Raw genomic sequence first — 16577 nt, forward strand, 5'->3', positions numbered from 1 at the left:
GTAACCTGTTCCAGTTGTATAAGCAATCTATGTATGCCACTTCTCCACTTTGATACAGGTACCCGAAAATAAGAGGTGAGTAAAGCATGAGTTTGTGCTTGGAAATAAGGTGGATCGTCAAAGACGCAGAGTGAGGCAGTGTCACACAGATTTAAGTACTGAACTCCAGCACTCCTGCAAGATATTTTAGTTTTGAATAAGACGGGGAAAGACAATAATTATTAAATACAGTACTGTTTAATGTGTTTTTCATATACACGTTCTGATTATTTTCAGCTTTTCTGTAGGAAAGACATTCATTGTTCACAAACAACTTGCTCATTTGAACTGTAGGTTTACCGTCGTCATCATCATCATCATCGTCACCAAACATGGATCTATCTAAAAGTGTTAACCTTAGACGCGGTCAGATGGTTGCCGTTATTTAAAATGTTAGAATGCTAAAATACTCTAAAGCAGAAAAAGCCCCAGCTTTGGGTTGCGAAAGCTTTCTCTTTCACAAACGACAGACAGAGTAAAGCTTCTGACCACAATGTTCACCTAGACTAATGGCTATTCTTATTAAATTTAAGTTGACAGCAGCTGATTCTGTTCTCTCTATAGCTTTCAGTGCGCAATAATATCAATAAACAATTCGGTTCTCCATGCGTGGCCTGTGTATGACGTCCTTTGAACCCAGGACCTGCACGTTTCTGCTTTGCGTCACCAAATCCCAGGCCATCTTCTAGCCAAGCACCATTTTGAATAATTCTTCTTGGTGTCTGACCACCCAACATGAGGATTTAGTGATAGAAAGGCACCATGACTCTAACAAGATCTCATCACATCTGTTTCCACTCCAACACTGGCTCAAATTAAGGCCATGGGGTTCATTTATTGTATTAGGACATTGTTCAATGCCTGAACCCCCCGGACTCAATCCAGCCCAGTCCAGAGTGCCACAAAGTGTCTCCCTTTCACACCGATGTCTCATCTCAGTTGCAGAAACAAGCAATTAATATTAGTGATAATACAAGCAGTGTTAGCAATTTCCTTTTCAGCATTAGCTCTCAAATGTGTCAAGAGACTACTGCCTAATGTTTTCTATTAGCAAGCTACATAGTGCTTGATTCTGTATATCCCAAGTACTACACAAAGGACAATCCTATCTGGACCTAAAGATAAAAGCTTACTGTTTTTGGCACAACTAAACAGGACTGGCAAAGCACGATAAAGAATCCGGGAAAAAAACTGAAGTACAGTAAAGAGCTGAAAATATCCGTGATTTGATAAATGTACATTGCGCCATGGTAAAGGGTAACCATGTTATTTTGTAGTATTAAAATAAGCACCCCTTATTGTAACTGAGTGAAACCTCCATCCGAATTCACTTTGTTAGAGAAATAGGCAGCCACGATTAATAAGACTACAGTATATGAATGTTAAAGGAATAAAATGCTAATGACAGTCCTTAGTCAAGTGTAAGATAAACGTGCAAGCTAATGCAATATATATATGTATATACATATCTACATACATACATATGTTAGATAACCACCAATTTGACTCTTTAAAGGCCTCAAAAAATGAATTCCCTTTAAATAAACAATAAAACAAGGCAAAATAGTGCAAGAGGTAATGGTACAACTTGATGCTATCTGTTGGTAGCAGGTGTCAGACATTAATCCAGAGCATTAGCCTATTTCAGTGGTGGGGCCAAACCCGGTCTACCCACCATAGCACCCCCTGCAGGTTTACTCCATCAATCTCCAAACAACTTTCCTCTGAAAGAGATTTATTTCAAAGGGATTTTTTTTTAGACCTTCACCAAGGCAAAACTGGTCCAGTTTCCCCAGAAGCCTTTTTCTGAGAGTCACAACTGGCAGCCTGGACTCCCTAGCATAATTCAAAGAAACAAAAACGATAATACGACCTATGAGAACACAGCAAAGCCATCCACGCAAAACCTTTTACTGCCAAGGCCGAGATTCCCCCAATCCGTGGGGATGCACAGCTTCCCAGCGCAGCGTGCGACGTCCCCGTGTTCATGCCTAGGAGCTCGGAGTGCTGTGCGAGTCACCATCAGGTCTGAGAGAAGCCGGCCGGCCCTGACTGGGCGGCAGCGTGACGTCCCCGGGTGACAAGGACAGCTCATTTTCTAGGTTCTCACAATCGTTGCTCTCCTCTTCCTCATCCTCATCCTCCTCGTCCTCCTGGCCAGCAGCCCGCCTGTCCAAGGAGTCCAAACTGGACCCGTCGCCCAGCGGCAGACTCAGCGGGTGGGGGTGTCCTGGTGAGCCCACGGCCTGAGGTCTGGGGAGGAAGACGACGTTGGCCTTGCTGCCGAGCACCGTGGTGGAGTCGCGGCCGACCACGTCCGAATACAGCGGCGGCATGTCCGAGGTCCCCGGTCTCTCCAGGCCCATCCGCTCCAAGGTGGCGCTGCGGAAGCCAATCCTGGACGTCACAGAAGAATCGGAATTTTCCAGTACAGATGCGCTCGACTCCACAGTTTCTGCGGCTTCTAATTCCTGGAGTCCTGTAAACAGAGGTGACCAAAAATAAATAAAACTATTTTTGTTGTTGCTAGCACTTACTTATCCCGTACAAAATCTAATTTTATAAACCCTACAAAAATCAAAGTTAGCCAAAGTAAAACAAAGCAAATCATGAAGCCACTGGTCACCCAACCATGCATTCATGCACAAGCAGGGATACAAAACTGGATTCTTGTCTGTGTGTGACCAGCTGTGGACAATTTAGGTAACTAAGAGGCAAAAAATCACCTCATTACATGTTTTTGGACTGCAGTAGGAAACTAGACTACACAGGGAAACAAGGCAGGGAGAGAGAGATTCATGCAAACTCAAAACAGACACACACAAATGCCAAAGGCAGATTAGGTATCTATCTTTGTGGACACTCCCCATTCATTTCTATGGGCATAGACCTAATCCCAATAATGACAACCCTAACTTTAACCATAAGTAACTAAACAAAACACAAGACATTTGGCTATTTTAGTTTTTTTGATTGCATTCACTGATTTTTTTTTTTCCTTTTCAAATTGAGTTTCCCCACGTGGGAACTGGAAAAAATTCCCCACACGGTCAAAATAACAGGTAATCATCACATTGTGGGGACATCTGGTGACCATGCACGCACACGCACATGCGCACACAAAGTTCATACATTCCTGTCATTGTGGGGACCCTCCATTCATTTCTAACCTTAATCTTTAACCATAGGTAACCAAAGAAAATAGAAGACTTTTGGCAATTTATAAATCTGAGGTTTATATTGCGGGGACCTTAAAAATGTCCTCACATTTAATTTTAACTTTTAGCCAAGTCTTGTACAGCAATAGTGCTACCTACTGTCTCATCACACTGACAAAGTTCTATCAAACATCCAAAATACACACACAGTGGCTAGTTTATTAGGTACACCTTAACGCATAAAGCATAAAGTTCCAATCAGCAATGTACATAGTTGCAACTGAACGCATACCACACAAAGTACATAGACAGGGTTCAGAGATTCAGTTACCGTTTGGCTAAGCATTAGAAGGACCAAGATGTGTGATCAACGCGATTTTGAATGTACAGTAGTCTGACTGTTGACACCAGGTTGTTGCAACATCTCAGAAGTATCCCCCTCCAGTGAGGTCAGACTGGAATGACCAGGCTTCTTAAAGCGATATCCCCATAGTGGTTCTGGAGGCAAAATGGGTTCTACCCAGTACTAGCTAGCCTTACCTAATAAGGTGACCCCAGAGTAAACTGTCTGTGACAAAATTCCAGCAGAAGACTTACTTCTTTCTTCCTCTGCACTCTTACGTTTTCTGAGTGCTATTTCCTGTTTGAGTCTGTTTACTTCATCCTGGATTTTTTCTTTCACACGTTCACTCTGTTCAACCTCCCCACAGACAGCCTACAACAATAAGAGGACCAATAAAGACAACAGTGTGTGCCCCAACACCGTAGACTCGACTGACACAGTTACAGAAGATGTGGTTCTACAGTTACTACGAGATGCTGACATGCCAATACTCTCATGACACGTCTGGCATAGGTTTTGCATGCGTGTCACAAAACACATGAAAGTGATTTTGAAAATTTTCCATATCTTTCAACGGTGTAAAGCTTACCTGAACCTTTTCTTGAAGTGCACTGTACACCTGAAATATTGTTCTGATATCCTTCATTACTCCATCCTTGTCAAAAAATTCAGCCCTGGAACAGACATCCATATCAATATGTTAAACTGAGCATTTCACAGACCGTATCTGAACAATAAGCAGAAATACACAGCCACTAGCTTGCTCCCTAAAGAGTTTAACAAAACTTAATCTACATTACTGTCTATTGCCTTTGCAATCCAGAACTTTGATATGTGACTTGATACATGTACAGATCATGCTTTACGGTGTTATTATTGTAATTATAACCGGCCAAATGACAAACTGTCAGTATTCTATAGCCATTTAGCACAGAGTAGTGTCTGATAAACAGTAATATTTTAATTTGGGCTTCTAAGGGTTGTGTCCAAAAAGGAAAATGAACAATGATGCTTTGATTATAGGCTACATTTGTTAATATATAAAAAAAAATTAACTAATTTGATAGCAGCTCTGGCACCTCCCCCAGTGCCTTGAGAGTGGCAGGTTGGAACTTCATAACCTTGAAGAACTGCTCCAGTGGTGCTGAACACAAGCTAACCCTTTTCTCTGACTGCAAAACTTGCTTTCGCCTTCATATACAGACATTGGTGACACCTTGTCATGGAGAGCAAGTCGGTATATGTGAAAACTATCCAATTTGCCGAAAGAGCTTGAATTGCTATTCTATTCTATACTGTTTAAACGTGTAAAGATTCAAATTATTTTTCACACCAAATTTATTATATAATCATTTTTGATTCATGTTAAAAATCACACCACTCTAGTTAACAGACCATTTTCATACAAAACTGCTGAGAGATTCAAGTATAAAAGAACAAATTAATGTTATATCCCTTATTTTCTTCCTAGTTATGTAAATTTGATGATATAATGTATGTATGAAAGAATACATCATGAACAGCGTTTGCAAGGAAACCTGGATTCTGCATAACTGTCTCATGTAAACACTGTTTGAAAATGAAATTTTACCACTGGGATGGTTTGTTTGCATATTTCAAAACAGAGACCTTCGCAGGACTGCTAACAGCGGAACACCAAAGTGCATGGGGCTACATAGTTAGCTGCGGACGAACATGATTCACGCGGAATCACTTCTACACAATGCTAGCATTTTGATTGTCTGCTTATAGAATCTGCCCACCACGCATTTGTGTATTTTGTCAGCACAGGGCCCACTGCACACCTTTTAGTTTGGCTCTTTCCATATTTGGTGAACTGTAAATCACATTGGTGTCCCAAAGAAAAGCCAGGTAACCTCCGTTAGCTACCCCACCAGACTCAAAGCGATCACTCACCCCTGTTCTTTGATCACCTTGGCGTAGTTCAGTGACGTGTTTGGTACCGATGATACCTTATACTCCTGCTGGCTGGTGTTGCCAAGGTTAGGGATGCTGAGGGAGACCCTTTGATTGTACCTTCAGGATGAAGAGCACAAACAGGCTGCACTTAAGATCCCCGCCTCGTCAGATACGATGCATGTTAAATGATCTGTCCTGAAGCTACATGCCCTCAGGCAAACAAAAAGTCAAGGCATCACCAAGAGCGAAACTCAAGATCTTAATCTCGGAGGTAAAGCTGGAAGTCAGTGTCTTGGCAGTAATATGAACAACCCATGGCAAAGATGAATTAGGCATTCAGCAAAGCCTGTACTGTGTGTACAACATGACTAAACATTACCACCAAGGACCTGTAGCGTGTAAGACGACCTTTGGCCTGTAGAACAGCTTAAATTTAGCTCTGAATGCAGTCACATGCTTTAAGCAGTGTGTGATGAAATGTTCCTCAAGAAAAAAAGGCTCAGGGAACTGGGATGAATCTACTGCTTACGCATAAGTATATGGAAGTCATGTGACTTCATCCTAACATTCATAAAACAACTTTTAGATTTGTTGAGCAGTGTATATGGAAGTATTAACATCCTGGAATATGAGAACATCATGAAGGAACAGTGTTGCATTATGACGTCATATTCCTTGGCTATTATACAACCATGCAGAGAAACTATTGGACCATAAGCTGTCTGCCCATAGCAACAGACACTGTGGGCGGAATGCAACCTTTGTCTTTCTCTGAATATAAACCCAGCGAGAAAGAGGAAAGTAGCTGAAAGATGATCCACTGGACCATATGAAGTTTTTTTTCAATACTCAGGGATCTAGCTATTAGGCTCCTTAAACTGGGTTATATGTCTGTGCCCATCAGCCTTGGATACAAGAAGGTTTTTTGAATGACAGCTCAGTCATAAACACCAGCTTAGTGAAGCTTACGGTATACAGTCTTTGTTGAGACTCAGTATTATGGACATTTTTGAAGACTTGCAATCATTTTTCTGCTTTTCGGATGCAGAAAACCTCACAATATCTTAATATACATTTCACACATTAATTATAGATATTTTTTGGTTAGTTTTAATTACTACTCAATAGATCTGTATCAACATTCCAGGGTATTTTCTTTCAAGGGAGTTATAGAAACCAAAACCGATACTCATTGTTTAGGGTTGTTGAGTGCAAATATTATGGTTACTGTAACAGAAAGACAAAACGGAATGATCGAACTTGAGATGGACATGACCATACCGTTTGTTTGGCCTGAAGAGCACATACTCTAGCGCGTGCGTCGAGTTGTTGGCAGTGGAGATGAAGCTGAAGAGAAGGAAGACAAGGTCGGGCACACCCAAGATCTGTGTCAGCTGCTTGTGGATGATCTGTTCCCTGAATGACATTTGTTGCTGTGTGTTTCTTCTGAACCGGTACCAGCCAATGACATTCTGAAGAGAACATACATATAGTTTTTTTTCTAACAATTCATCATTTGAGCCAACAAATGTCTGTTGCACAGCTTTATTAGATTGTGGTCCATCCATCCATCCATACATCCATCCATCCATCCATCCATGCTCGCTTGTCCTAAGCAGGGTCGTGAGGGTTCCAGAGCCTTTCCCCGAAGCTATTGGTGCAAGGCAGGATGGGGCACCAAACCATCGCAGGGCACACAAGCCAGACACCCACACATTGACACCTATGGGTGAATTTGGTAACTCCAATTCACCTTAACATGTTTTTGAATTGTGGGGGGAAACAGGGGAACCCAGAGGAACAAGAAAGACTATTAAAAAGAAAAACACACAACAACAGATGGCAGAAAAACAGGTATTAAAGACAAAGATTTGTAGTTGTCATGAGCATAGAATTTAACCAGAAATGTGTACATCAGTTTGGAAAAAAGCATCAGCTAAAAAACAAAGCTTATATTGACATAACTTTATCCAAGGCCGTGGGAATGGGGCCGTTGTCTAGGTCAATGCAACAAAGCAGCAAAACTTACTTTTCTTCTATCTTTGAGAATTTTGTTGAGGTTCACTTCACTCACTTTACCTGCGTAGTCATAAAAGCTGAAACAAGAGGCAGACTGATTAATATTCACTTTGTAACACTTGAACCTTGCCCTGGTATGCTTTTTCCACAGTTAATTTAACAATATGACCAGCTAAACTAACAGACAAAACAGCAATTTAATTTAAGATGTTGAAAAATGATCAAATAAGTGAAACGCTTATGGAAATGTATAAAGACATCTTACCTAAATAGTTGTGCACAAGGTTCATGGTTATGGATTTCTGTAAGTATACAGTATATATGAGGAAGAATTCTACAGAATGCATGAAAACACTGAATTTCAACACCGATTGTACGTTAATACTATTATCTTTATTATAATAATAATTTTTATTATTATTACTACTACTATTATTTTTTCTTGTTGTTGTTATTACCGTGTCATGTGTCATGTCTCCTCACAGGGAACCACCTAACCTCATGGCCTATGTTTACATATACGAGCAATCGAGCATTGGTCACTTTGTGTAATACCACCCCTAGGTCTTAAAATGTGGCTGCTATTTGATAGTGTGTGTGTGTGTATATTATTTATATATAAAAAATATGCATTAAATTATATAAATTATATAAACATATATGCATAAACATATATATGCACACAATATTATTTGTATATATACAAAATATGCATTATATTATATATACACATACATGCATAAACACATATTTATACAATGTTTACACACACAATTTTATATTTATATACAATTTTATGTCCCTTCATACTGTGCTATTATGTTGTATTGCCTTATTCTGTTCATAACTGCTGCTATAATGCTAAAATCACCTTTTGTTTTGCAGACATGATGAAAGCTGAAAACTGCTCTTTTGCTTAACATTTATTTCACCATATATAAATAACAAAGAGAAAGACAAAGGTTGCATTACTTCTATTAATAAACCTTGCTTAATGAAATTAAGTAGGAACGGAGATCTTACCAACTACTTGGAGAAATTCAGTGTTGCTGATCTGAGCATCACTTATGCTAAACGATTCCTCTTGCCTCACTTCCCCCAGCAAAAAACCTTCCTACAGAAAATAACATCTTTGTTACACTGTTACATTGCAACACATTTAAATCTGGTCTGTAGTTTAAGTCCACTGAAAAATAACTATAAAATTATTACTAAAACATTACATGATAAGGAAAAACAGGAATGACTCATTTCTAACAAAAAATTCAGCAAAAACACCATTACTAATAGACGTGACTGCAACAGAACAATAAATCAAAATAGTTCAATGAAATGACAGAAATCAGTCCCAAAGTCAAAAAAGAATATCAGCAAGCTGCCTTTCATTATGGCATCATCAACTACCGGACATGTTCCTGATGAATTTCCTGAGGTTCAGTATAGAGTCATAAATCAAGGCACATAAAAACTGTAACCCGGGACCTTATGGGAGCACAGCCCCACTGCCTTAGGAAGAAGGTAAAGCTTCCAAACTTTGCTGATTATTGCTGTTTGCAGACTAAGGGAAAAAACTTAAAGCATTTAAAGAGTTCTAAAATAATTAAGTAAAACAGCACTAAAACATTACACATAAAGCTGACAATGAAGAAAATCAGCCAATTTAGTTATCAAGTAAATCAGTACCTGAAACACACAGAACAAACTTTAAACACAGAACTAATTGGTTAATAATGAGAACATATCAGTGCTGCATTTGTTGATCAATGGAAAAAGTCCTAAGCTGATAAAGCTGTGGCCCTTTACCACACTAACGGTATAACATCTGGGACCAAGAAGAATCCGGTCGAGTGACAGAAAGTCCTGAGAATTCATTCACACACCTACTGACATCGAAGAATGACCCGAAATGAGACCATGCTCCACTATATACAATATAACTAAAAATGTCTTCTGGAACCTGGTTAGATAAATGTAATTATACACTTGCAAAGGACAAGATTTGTCTACAGTGCTGCAATATCTCATCCACTGGTTTACTTTAGTCTTTTTATTAAATACCATAAAGAAAATAAGAACTTAATTGAACATACTTTAAACTTCTTACACAAAGGACTGAATTGCAAAAATACAGGTAAAGATGATATCCATCAGATCTCCATATATGGGAAATGTAACAGATCATCAGTGGCATCTGTTTGCCCATAACTCATTAGAAGCTTGTCAGTTCCAGACTATGGGCACACAGGATTTCCCTTAACATGTAGAAGCAAAGCTTTTTCATTTACAACTAAACAAGAGCTATACAAGCAACTTCAGCGTTTTTTTTCTGGAAACTAATAATTTGCTTTCATGCAATAATCTTGGAGAACAGTCAGGATACCAGCCATCTTAAAACTGGCAAAATAATTCATGCTAATTTCTGTGACGACATATACACCAATCTTTGCGAATTTTACTAAATGCACCAATTCAATAAATTCCTAATTTAAAATTATTTTTTTTAAAAACTCACAAACTTATACCAGAATATCAACCAGATGATAAATAACTATGTTATTGACTGATGTTTACTAATTAGCGAGCTAAACGAATAGACGTTTACTATTGACGTTGAAGCAAAACAAAACGCTTCTCTTTCTGACCAAACTAATTATCGTCTCGCAGGGCACATTGCTCTCAGAGGCTTGACCCCTTGGTCAACCGACTTTCTGTACATATATGTGGTTTTGTATAGATATAAATTAATATTTGAACAATGGCACAAAAACACAAATCTATAGTCGACTAAATCCAGCTATACGACAAGAAACAAAACATTAGTCGCAAAATTACTATCAGATACCAAGTTAACTAAGAAGATAGCCCAGTTATTTAGCCAAATCTGTCACTGTGAGGTGCAGCATAGGAAGATGACACTGGAGAAACTTGATACCCTTCACATAAAGCACCGAAAATGACCAAACAAACCAGATAACTCAACATATCCCTCTCAATTTCGATCAGCGACTTGGAATACTTACGTGGTCGGAGTTGCTGTTAGCACTGTGATAACACACAGAACTGAAAGTATAACCTGAAATGGAAGCCGCCATAATGGAAGCTTCCCCACCTGCCCCACAATCCCCTACGGTCTAAAACCTCATTACGTCATGAACATCCGGTATGTTTTCAAAGTATTCTGGGTTATGTAGGCAGCGTGAAAAATAATTGACGTTCAGTATGCACATATCAGGTACATTATTTTGCAACTCATGTATTTTATAATAAAGGCACTTTGATATAATTATTTTATTTATTCAACTTTTATTATTTTTTTTGTTTATTTAACGGGATCTCTGTGTCCGTGCTGATAATGCTACTTCCTGTGCCTTCCTGGAAGGCGTGTCTTCTGACAGCATGGATTCGAAATTCAGCTCGCAGACTTGTCACCATGCTGCTAGATGCGATGAAAAAGAAAAAGAAGATGAATACTTGGGCGAAGACTTCTTGCCTTCAAAGCTGGGAACAAAAGAGTAGTAAGTAAATAAGCATTTAATTGTGTAGATCAAACGTTAGTGCCTGAAAGTTGTATAACTGTTTCGCGAGTTTAGCCCAGTACTGCATTCTTATCATTAGTAAACAATTAGCTGTTTCAAACAGCATAATCAGCCATCTATTTAAAAATCAGTTAAGTTGTTCGATTGCCACTTTTTATTCTATTAATTTTCAATAGCTACTGACCTAATAAGCTGCGCTGTGGTGGGAAGCTTATCCTGGAGCATAGGTCGTAAAGCAGATACGGTAAAGGGTAAATCCACCCTGTTCTGTCAATATATGCTGCCTTGTCGAAAAATGCTACCGTAGTGCTAATCGATAGCCCTAACCCTAACTCCCCAAAACCCCCTAAAACCCTTACCTTAACCCCTAAAACCTAACCCTAATCTCAAGACGGTGGAACTGCACATGCGCAGAAAGGCTCGATATCACGTCTCGATAGGTAGTATTTTATGACAGAACACCGGCACTAGACACATTTTCAGTATGGGCGATTTACCGACATTTATCCTTGGACTGCAGGGAGGAATCGGAGCAATCCCGCGAAATACGGAGAGAAAATGTGACAACTCATACACACAGCGTGTGGGTTCATGTCCTTAACCTTTTATTATATATATATATATTATTTGTCTGTGTTTTAGTTGGGATGATGCCTATCAAAGAGAATTGCAAGCATTCGAAGACATAGGGGATGTCGGGGAGATATGGTAAAAAATCTTACTCGGTGTTTGCACATTTTGTGAGCAGCAAAATTAATCTATATTTTAATGTATCAGACGATATACAGTACGAGAGGTTAGTTTACATAAAGTGTGTGTTTGTTTCCTTCTAGGTTTGGAGAGGAGAGCATGGGACGTGTAGTCAGGTGGCTGGACAAAATGAAAATCCCAAGAAATGCCGCTATTCTTGATATTGGAACTGGAAACGGCGTCTTCCTTGTTGAACTGGTGTGTTCCATTAAAAATAAATGACTGCTGAGAAAATAAAACGCCTTGTATTGTTGCTCATGTACCGATTTTGCATCTCAAGATACATAGTAATTTTATATTTTTATGTAGTTGAATAACAGCAGTTTAAAGGAGTTGTTATTCTGTATTTGTCTGAAATATCCCTGTCTCGCATTTAATTTTCCACAGGCTAAGCACGGATTTACAAATCTCACAGGGATAGACTATTCAACTTCAGCTGTGAAGCTGTCAAACAACATACTGGAGAAGGAAGGCTTATCTAACGTAAAAGTTAAGGTAACTCATTAATGAAACAGCTGTGTAAGGTGTTACACAGAACTTTTTAAATATGTCTCCCCCGTGTTTTTAGAAATATGTTGAATTTATTTTTTTCCTTGTCATTTACCAGCAGCATGTACTAGAGCAAACAGTATTATGAAAAATTGTTTTATGCTGAATGTTGCAGTTCTGAAAGTGAACAGCTGGTGGAAGCATTGGGCTTTACTTACAACTTTTAAGTCAACCCCCATTTCATTAAAGCTGGGGTAAAACAATTAAAACAACACGCGATCAAGTGAAAAGGTTTAGCGGATCTTTTTTAAAGATTCCACCAGATTTTAATTTTATCACTATATCAAACATTATATAGTGATAAAATTAAAATCTGGAGGAATCTTTAAAAAAGATCCGCTAAACCTTTTCACTTGATCGCGTGTTGTTTTAATTGTTTTACAGTTTACTGTCTAAACTGCTCTTACTGTTCAATGAAATAGTTGCACTTTCAGTATAGTATACTCTGCCCCTAGGATGTTTTTCCAGTGTGAGGAATCTCTGCCATGTTTATTTTGCAAGGGGAGAGACAGCACCAGAGAGGTGCTAAAAGTAATCAAGGGTAATCTTGTAAAAGTCTGACAAATTAACCGCCTCATTCATTGCCAAGGTTGTTTCCACTTGCACTATGCATAGATTCATGCTGGACTTCCATATACGTGAGAATGGTGTCCTGTGGTAATGCATATCTTGGCAGATGGCTTGGTGGGGTCAATATTTACCCTAGTTTTGGCACTTTCCTCTTTATTGCTTAGTGTAGGGAATTTACTGCCAACAGGTAAGTCTCCCAGGCAGCAATGTCTGGAAAGTCACGTGATGAAACTGTAGCTCATCCTCCCTTTCATATCTAACTAGCTTGTTCTACCTCTCTGTAAGGATTTAGTTGAGCCTTAATTTAGTTGGATGATGGTCAAGGTAGTAGAATGGAATGGAGTTATACTGCACAACCTATTGGACACACTACAGTGGGGCTATGTGTCTCCCCCTGGCAGGAGAATTGCACCTTCAATGCCAAGCGAGTGCCCTGAATGCATGACAGCATCAGACAAGAGCCTGCTGTCCATAAGAGATGTAACAAAACACAAAGGTCAACTGTCCAATGAGGTGGCGAGCCACAACAGCATGACTCAATACCGGAGCACAACTGTACTGCAGAACATATTCTTTGCCATCAATGCTAAAAAAATGAAATACAGTCAGAAATGAATGTAGAAAATGGGATCTGATTCAAAATCTTTATACAATTTTTATGGTTTCTAACATCAGAGAGGCCTGTGTAAATTAATACAATGTTTATTCTTATTTGCTGAAAAATGTGTAAATACTTCTAGAAAAAGCTTTATTATTGCTAAGGATAATGAATAGATAAAGACATATTTACTCACACTTGTTTATTTGTGCTGAATTTAAATGGTTGGTTTTTTCCTCTTTTTTGATTACAGGAAATAGACTTCCTTAGTTTCTCTGAGGAGTTGGGTAGTTTTGACGTGAGTATAGACAAGGGCACATTCGATGCCATAACTCTTAGCGTCGATGCTAAGGATGATGGGAAAGAGCGCTACGTTAAAGCTCTTCTGGGAGTGCTCAGGATGGGCGGATTCTTTGTCATCACTTCCTGTAACTGGACTAAAGAGCAGCTGCTGGATATATTCAGCAATGGTGAGTGGCCTTCTGGTTAATGTCCACCTTCTGATGTCTGTGATGGCTATTGTTCTAAAAGTAATGTGCTGTCATTTTCACTCTTCCTCGACAAAGCAGCAATTCCTTGTTTTAAATGTGGCAAACTAGACAGTAACACTTTATATGAGGGGGCTCTGTTACAACCCGGTGCAGGGTCTGACCGTAACATAAGGAGAAAGACGAGTGGTAAAGTGAACACAAAGATTTATTGTGGTTAGCTGGTGGGAAGACAAGTATTTACAATATTCACAAACAATTGATAAGTTACACATCTGCCCAAAAATAATATAGTACTACACTCTTAGTTAACGTGTTAATTATCCAGAAAATAAGTGTTACTTAATGATCCCATGTTCATTCATCATTAATTAGTCATAACTGTTCATGTATTTCATGCATTTACTATATTTGTTCATGATTTGTCCTTCAGTAGTGACTGAGTTACTAATTTTAAGTTATTGGGCCTTTTCAAGTAAAGTGTCACCAACTAGTCTGGCAGATTAATCTTTCTGGAATCTACTGGAGATGTTAGGGGTCGTGGTTTAATGAAAGACGCTTAATTAACGGTGGTGGGAGATGCTCTCAGTTACTCTCAGTTATTCCGTTAATTCCCCTGGAATCAGTAACAGGAGGGAAAACTGACCAATCTGTCAGGCAGATTATTTAGAAATGCCAACCATTCAAACTGTCTTGTAGCCTACAGAGGTGTTCTAAGTTTATAAAATGTGAAATTCCAGGAAGGCAGACTCTAAGGTTGCAACTGCTGGAAGTATCTTATCTACTTGTAATCACCACCTTTAAACGTGTCTGTACTTTGCCCTACAGGGTTCAAGTTCCTGCATGAGCTACCCACACCTGGCTTTCAGTTTGGTGGCAGAACTGGAAATAGTGTCACTGTCTTGGTTCTTGAACGAATATGAGTTCTGATGTCACACCAAACAGGACTGCGTGACAAGTTTTCCCCTGCTCTGTTAGATTGTCAACAAAACATGTTTGAGTTCAGTTTACGACTTAAGGATTTATTTTGGTTGAACATCCTGAAGAGTAACTTTCATTTTGACCCAGGTTTGTGAAATTGATAGGCCATTACATGCTGTCAGTTTTAAACTATGTATAGATATATTGATGTAGTCATTAAAAATATCCTACCTCATCCATTCTCTCTTGTATAAATATGCCAACTTAAGGTTGTTTTTTGAATGGCCTAGAATGCCCCGGATTATTGCTTTCTTTAACCTTATATTCACTAAGAAAGGTTTCCATATTCAATCACTTCTGCACTTTCTCTCATTAGCATAAGGATATAATTTTCAATTTTGGTGTGGTTGATATAGTTTGATATAATTCATTTTGATGTCTTTGGGAATAGAACAGTAGGTGGGGTTGTTCACGAACCTGCAATGTTTCATTTTTTGTGGCCGTGCTTTACCTTGTCCTTTTTGTGTACTGTCATCTGTTAATAGAATGAGGACTTAACTCAAACAACATTACTTTATTCTTAGGTAGGCCCATTATGTAAAAAGCTTAAAAATCTGTACGTAATTACTTGGGAGGTTAATTATTACGCTGCCAATGAAGAAACCAGTAATCACGTATCTTACGATAAATATTACTGTGTTATCTGTGCTTTTTTTCTACGAATTCAAAAATTTTACTCTGGCTAATGAGGCTGCATGTTTTTAAGATTTTCCACAATATTTTTGTAAAGGCTATACGTACATTCCCGTATGTTTATCAAACTTCATATTAGTTGTACAAAAACTAGTTAATTAGCAATAGATCAAAAATCTATCTGGGTTATTGTTTTAAAAAGCAGGTGCTAAATTTATTGTATATTCTTTTTTAAGTATATATCAAAAATGTTTTAATTACTGTAGTGTGAAACATAAAAATGTATGGAGGTTGCATCACCTCTGTTTGGGCTCCAAATCCATGAATACTGTACAGTGTTAGATTACGAAGAAAAATAAAATATCAGTGTTTTTCCATTGCTTGTACACCTGGTCTCATAATATGATTTTCACATATTGATTAAATTACTTATATAGCTGCGGTTTTAGTGGTTGTGCAGTAATGTGGAAATTGGGGGAAACCCTCTCCTCTACATTTCAGTCAGTCATAAACTTTGACACGCTAAGGGGGGGAAAAACTGCAACCTTGTTTCAGGGACCTAACAAAATATTAATTATGCAACTGACGAACAAATTGAGTTTTTTTTTTTTTTTTGTTAAATCTGACGCTTGGGTTTATTTATTATTTCCATGATCCTCATCACTTTAAAACTTGAACAAACCCAGAAACTCGTGTAAGGTAAGTCGAATTTACTTACGGAGGGTACTTCAAATTTGAAAGACATAAAACGCTAAATGTACTATATAGGAGATCGGTGCGTGCACGACACATGGTAAAACTAACACAAGCAATGTTTATACACTCGCTACACTGGACTCCAGTAGTTCTATCGACCCTGCCCCCTCCCCGCACGCCACTTTAAACAACTCGGACGTGCGCATATGCATGCAATTTTCAAGGGTGAGACGCCATTTATTTAACGTCTGTGATTCAAATATTCTCATTTCCTTGAGCTTCGTTATATTTGTATGT

The 16577-nt window shown here is 38.6% G+C and overlaps 2 protein-coding genes across 3 annotated transcripts; one reads left to right on the forward strand and one right to left on the reverse strand.

Moving 5' to 3' along the window:
- Positions 1–218: 218 nt before the first annotated feature.
- Positions 219–10621, reverse strand: abraxas2 (abraxas 2, BRISC complex subunit). Of its 2 annotated transcripts, none has more exons than XM_023841402.2 (9): positions 10500–10621; positions 8503–8593; positions 7745–7781; positions 7490–7556; positions 6742–6932; positions 5458–5577; positions 4130–4214; positions 3795–3912; positions 219–2518 (listed from the first exon to the last, which is right to left on the reverse strand). In XM_023841402.2, the coding sequence occupies exons 1-9, from the start codon at positions 10569–10571 to the stop codon at positions 2031–2033; spliced, it is 1269 nt and encodes a 422-aa protein (XP_023697170.1). In that variant the 5' UTR covers positions 10572–10621; the 3' UTR covers positions 219–2030. The 2 variants fall into 2 exon arrangements, with proteins under 2 accessions (XP_023697170.1, XP_072565677.1); XM_072709576.1 differs by having other exon boundaries at positions 8503–8589; positions 10500–10586.
- A 62-nt stretch (positions 10622–10683) lies between these two features.
- eef1akmt2 (EEF1A lysine methyltransferase 2) lies at positions 10684–15970 on the forward strand. Its single transcript, XM_023841417.2, has 7 exons — positions 10684–10711; positions 10859–10994; positions 11658–11723; positions 11849–11963; positions 12153–12260; positions 13736–13952; positions 14799–15970. The coding sequence occupies exons 1-7, from the start codon at positions 10699–10701 to the stop codon at positions 14891–14893; spliced, it is 750 nt and encodes a 249-aa protein (XP_023697185.2). The 5' UTR covers positions 10684–10698; the 3' UTR covers positions 14894–15970.
- The last annotated feature ends 607 nt before the right edge of the window (positions 15971–16577 follow it).

The sequence above is a fragment of the Paramormyrops kingsleyae genome, chromosome 3 (assembly GCF_048594095.1).
Source record: "Paramormyrops kingsleyae isolate MSU_618 chromosome 3, PKINGS_0.4, whole genome shotgun sequence".
In the NCBI taxonomy this organism is placed as follows: domain Eukaryota; kingdom Metazoa; phylum Chordata; class Actinopteri; order Osteoglossiformes; family Mormyridae; genus Paramormyrops; species Paramormyrops kingsleyae.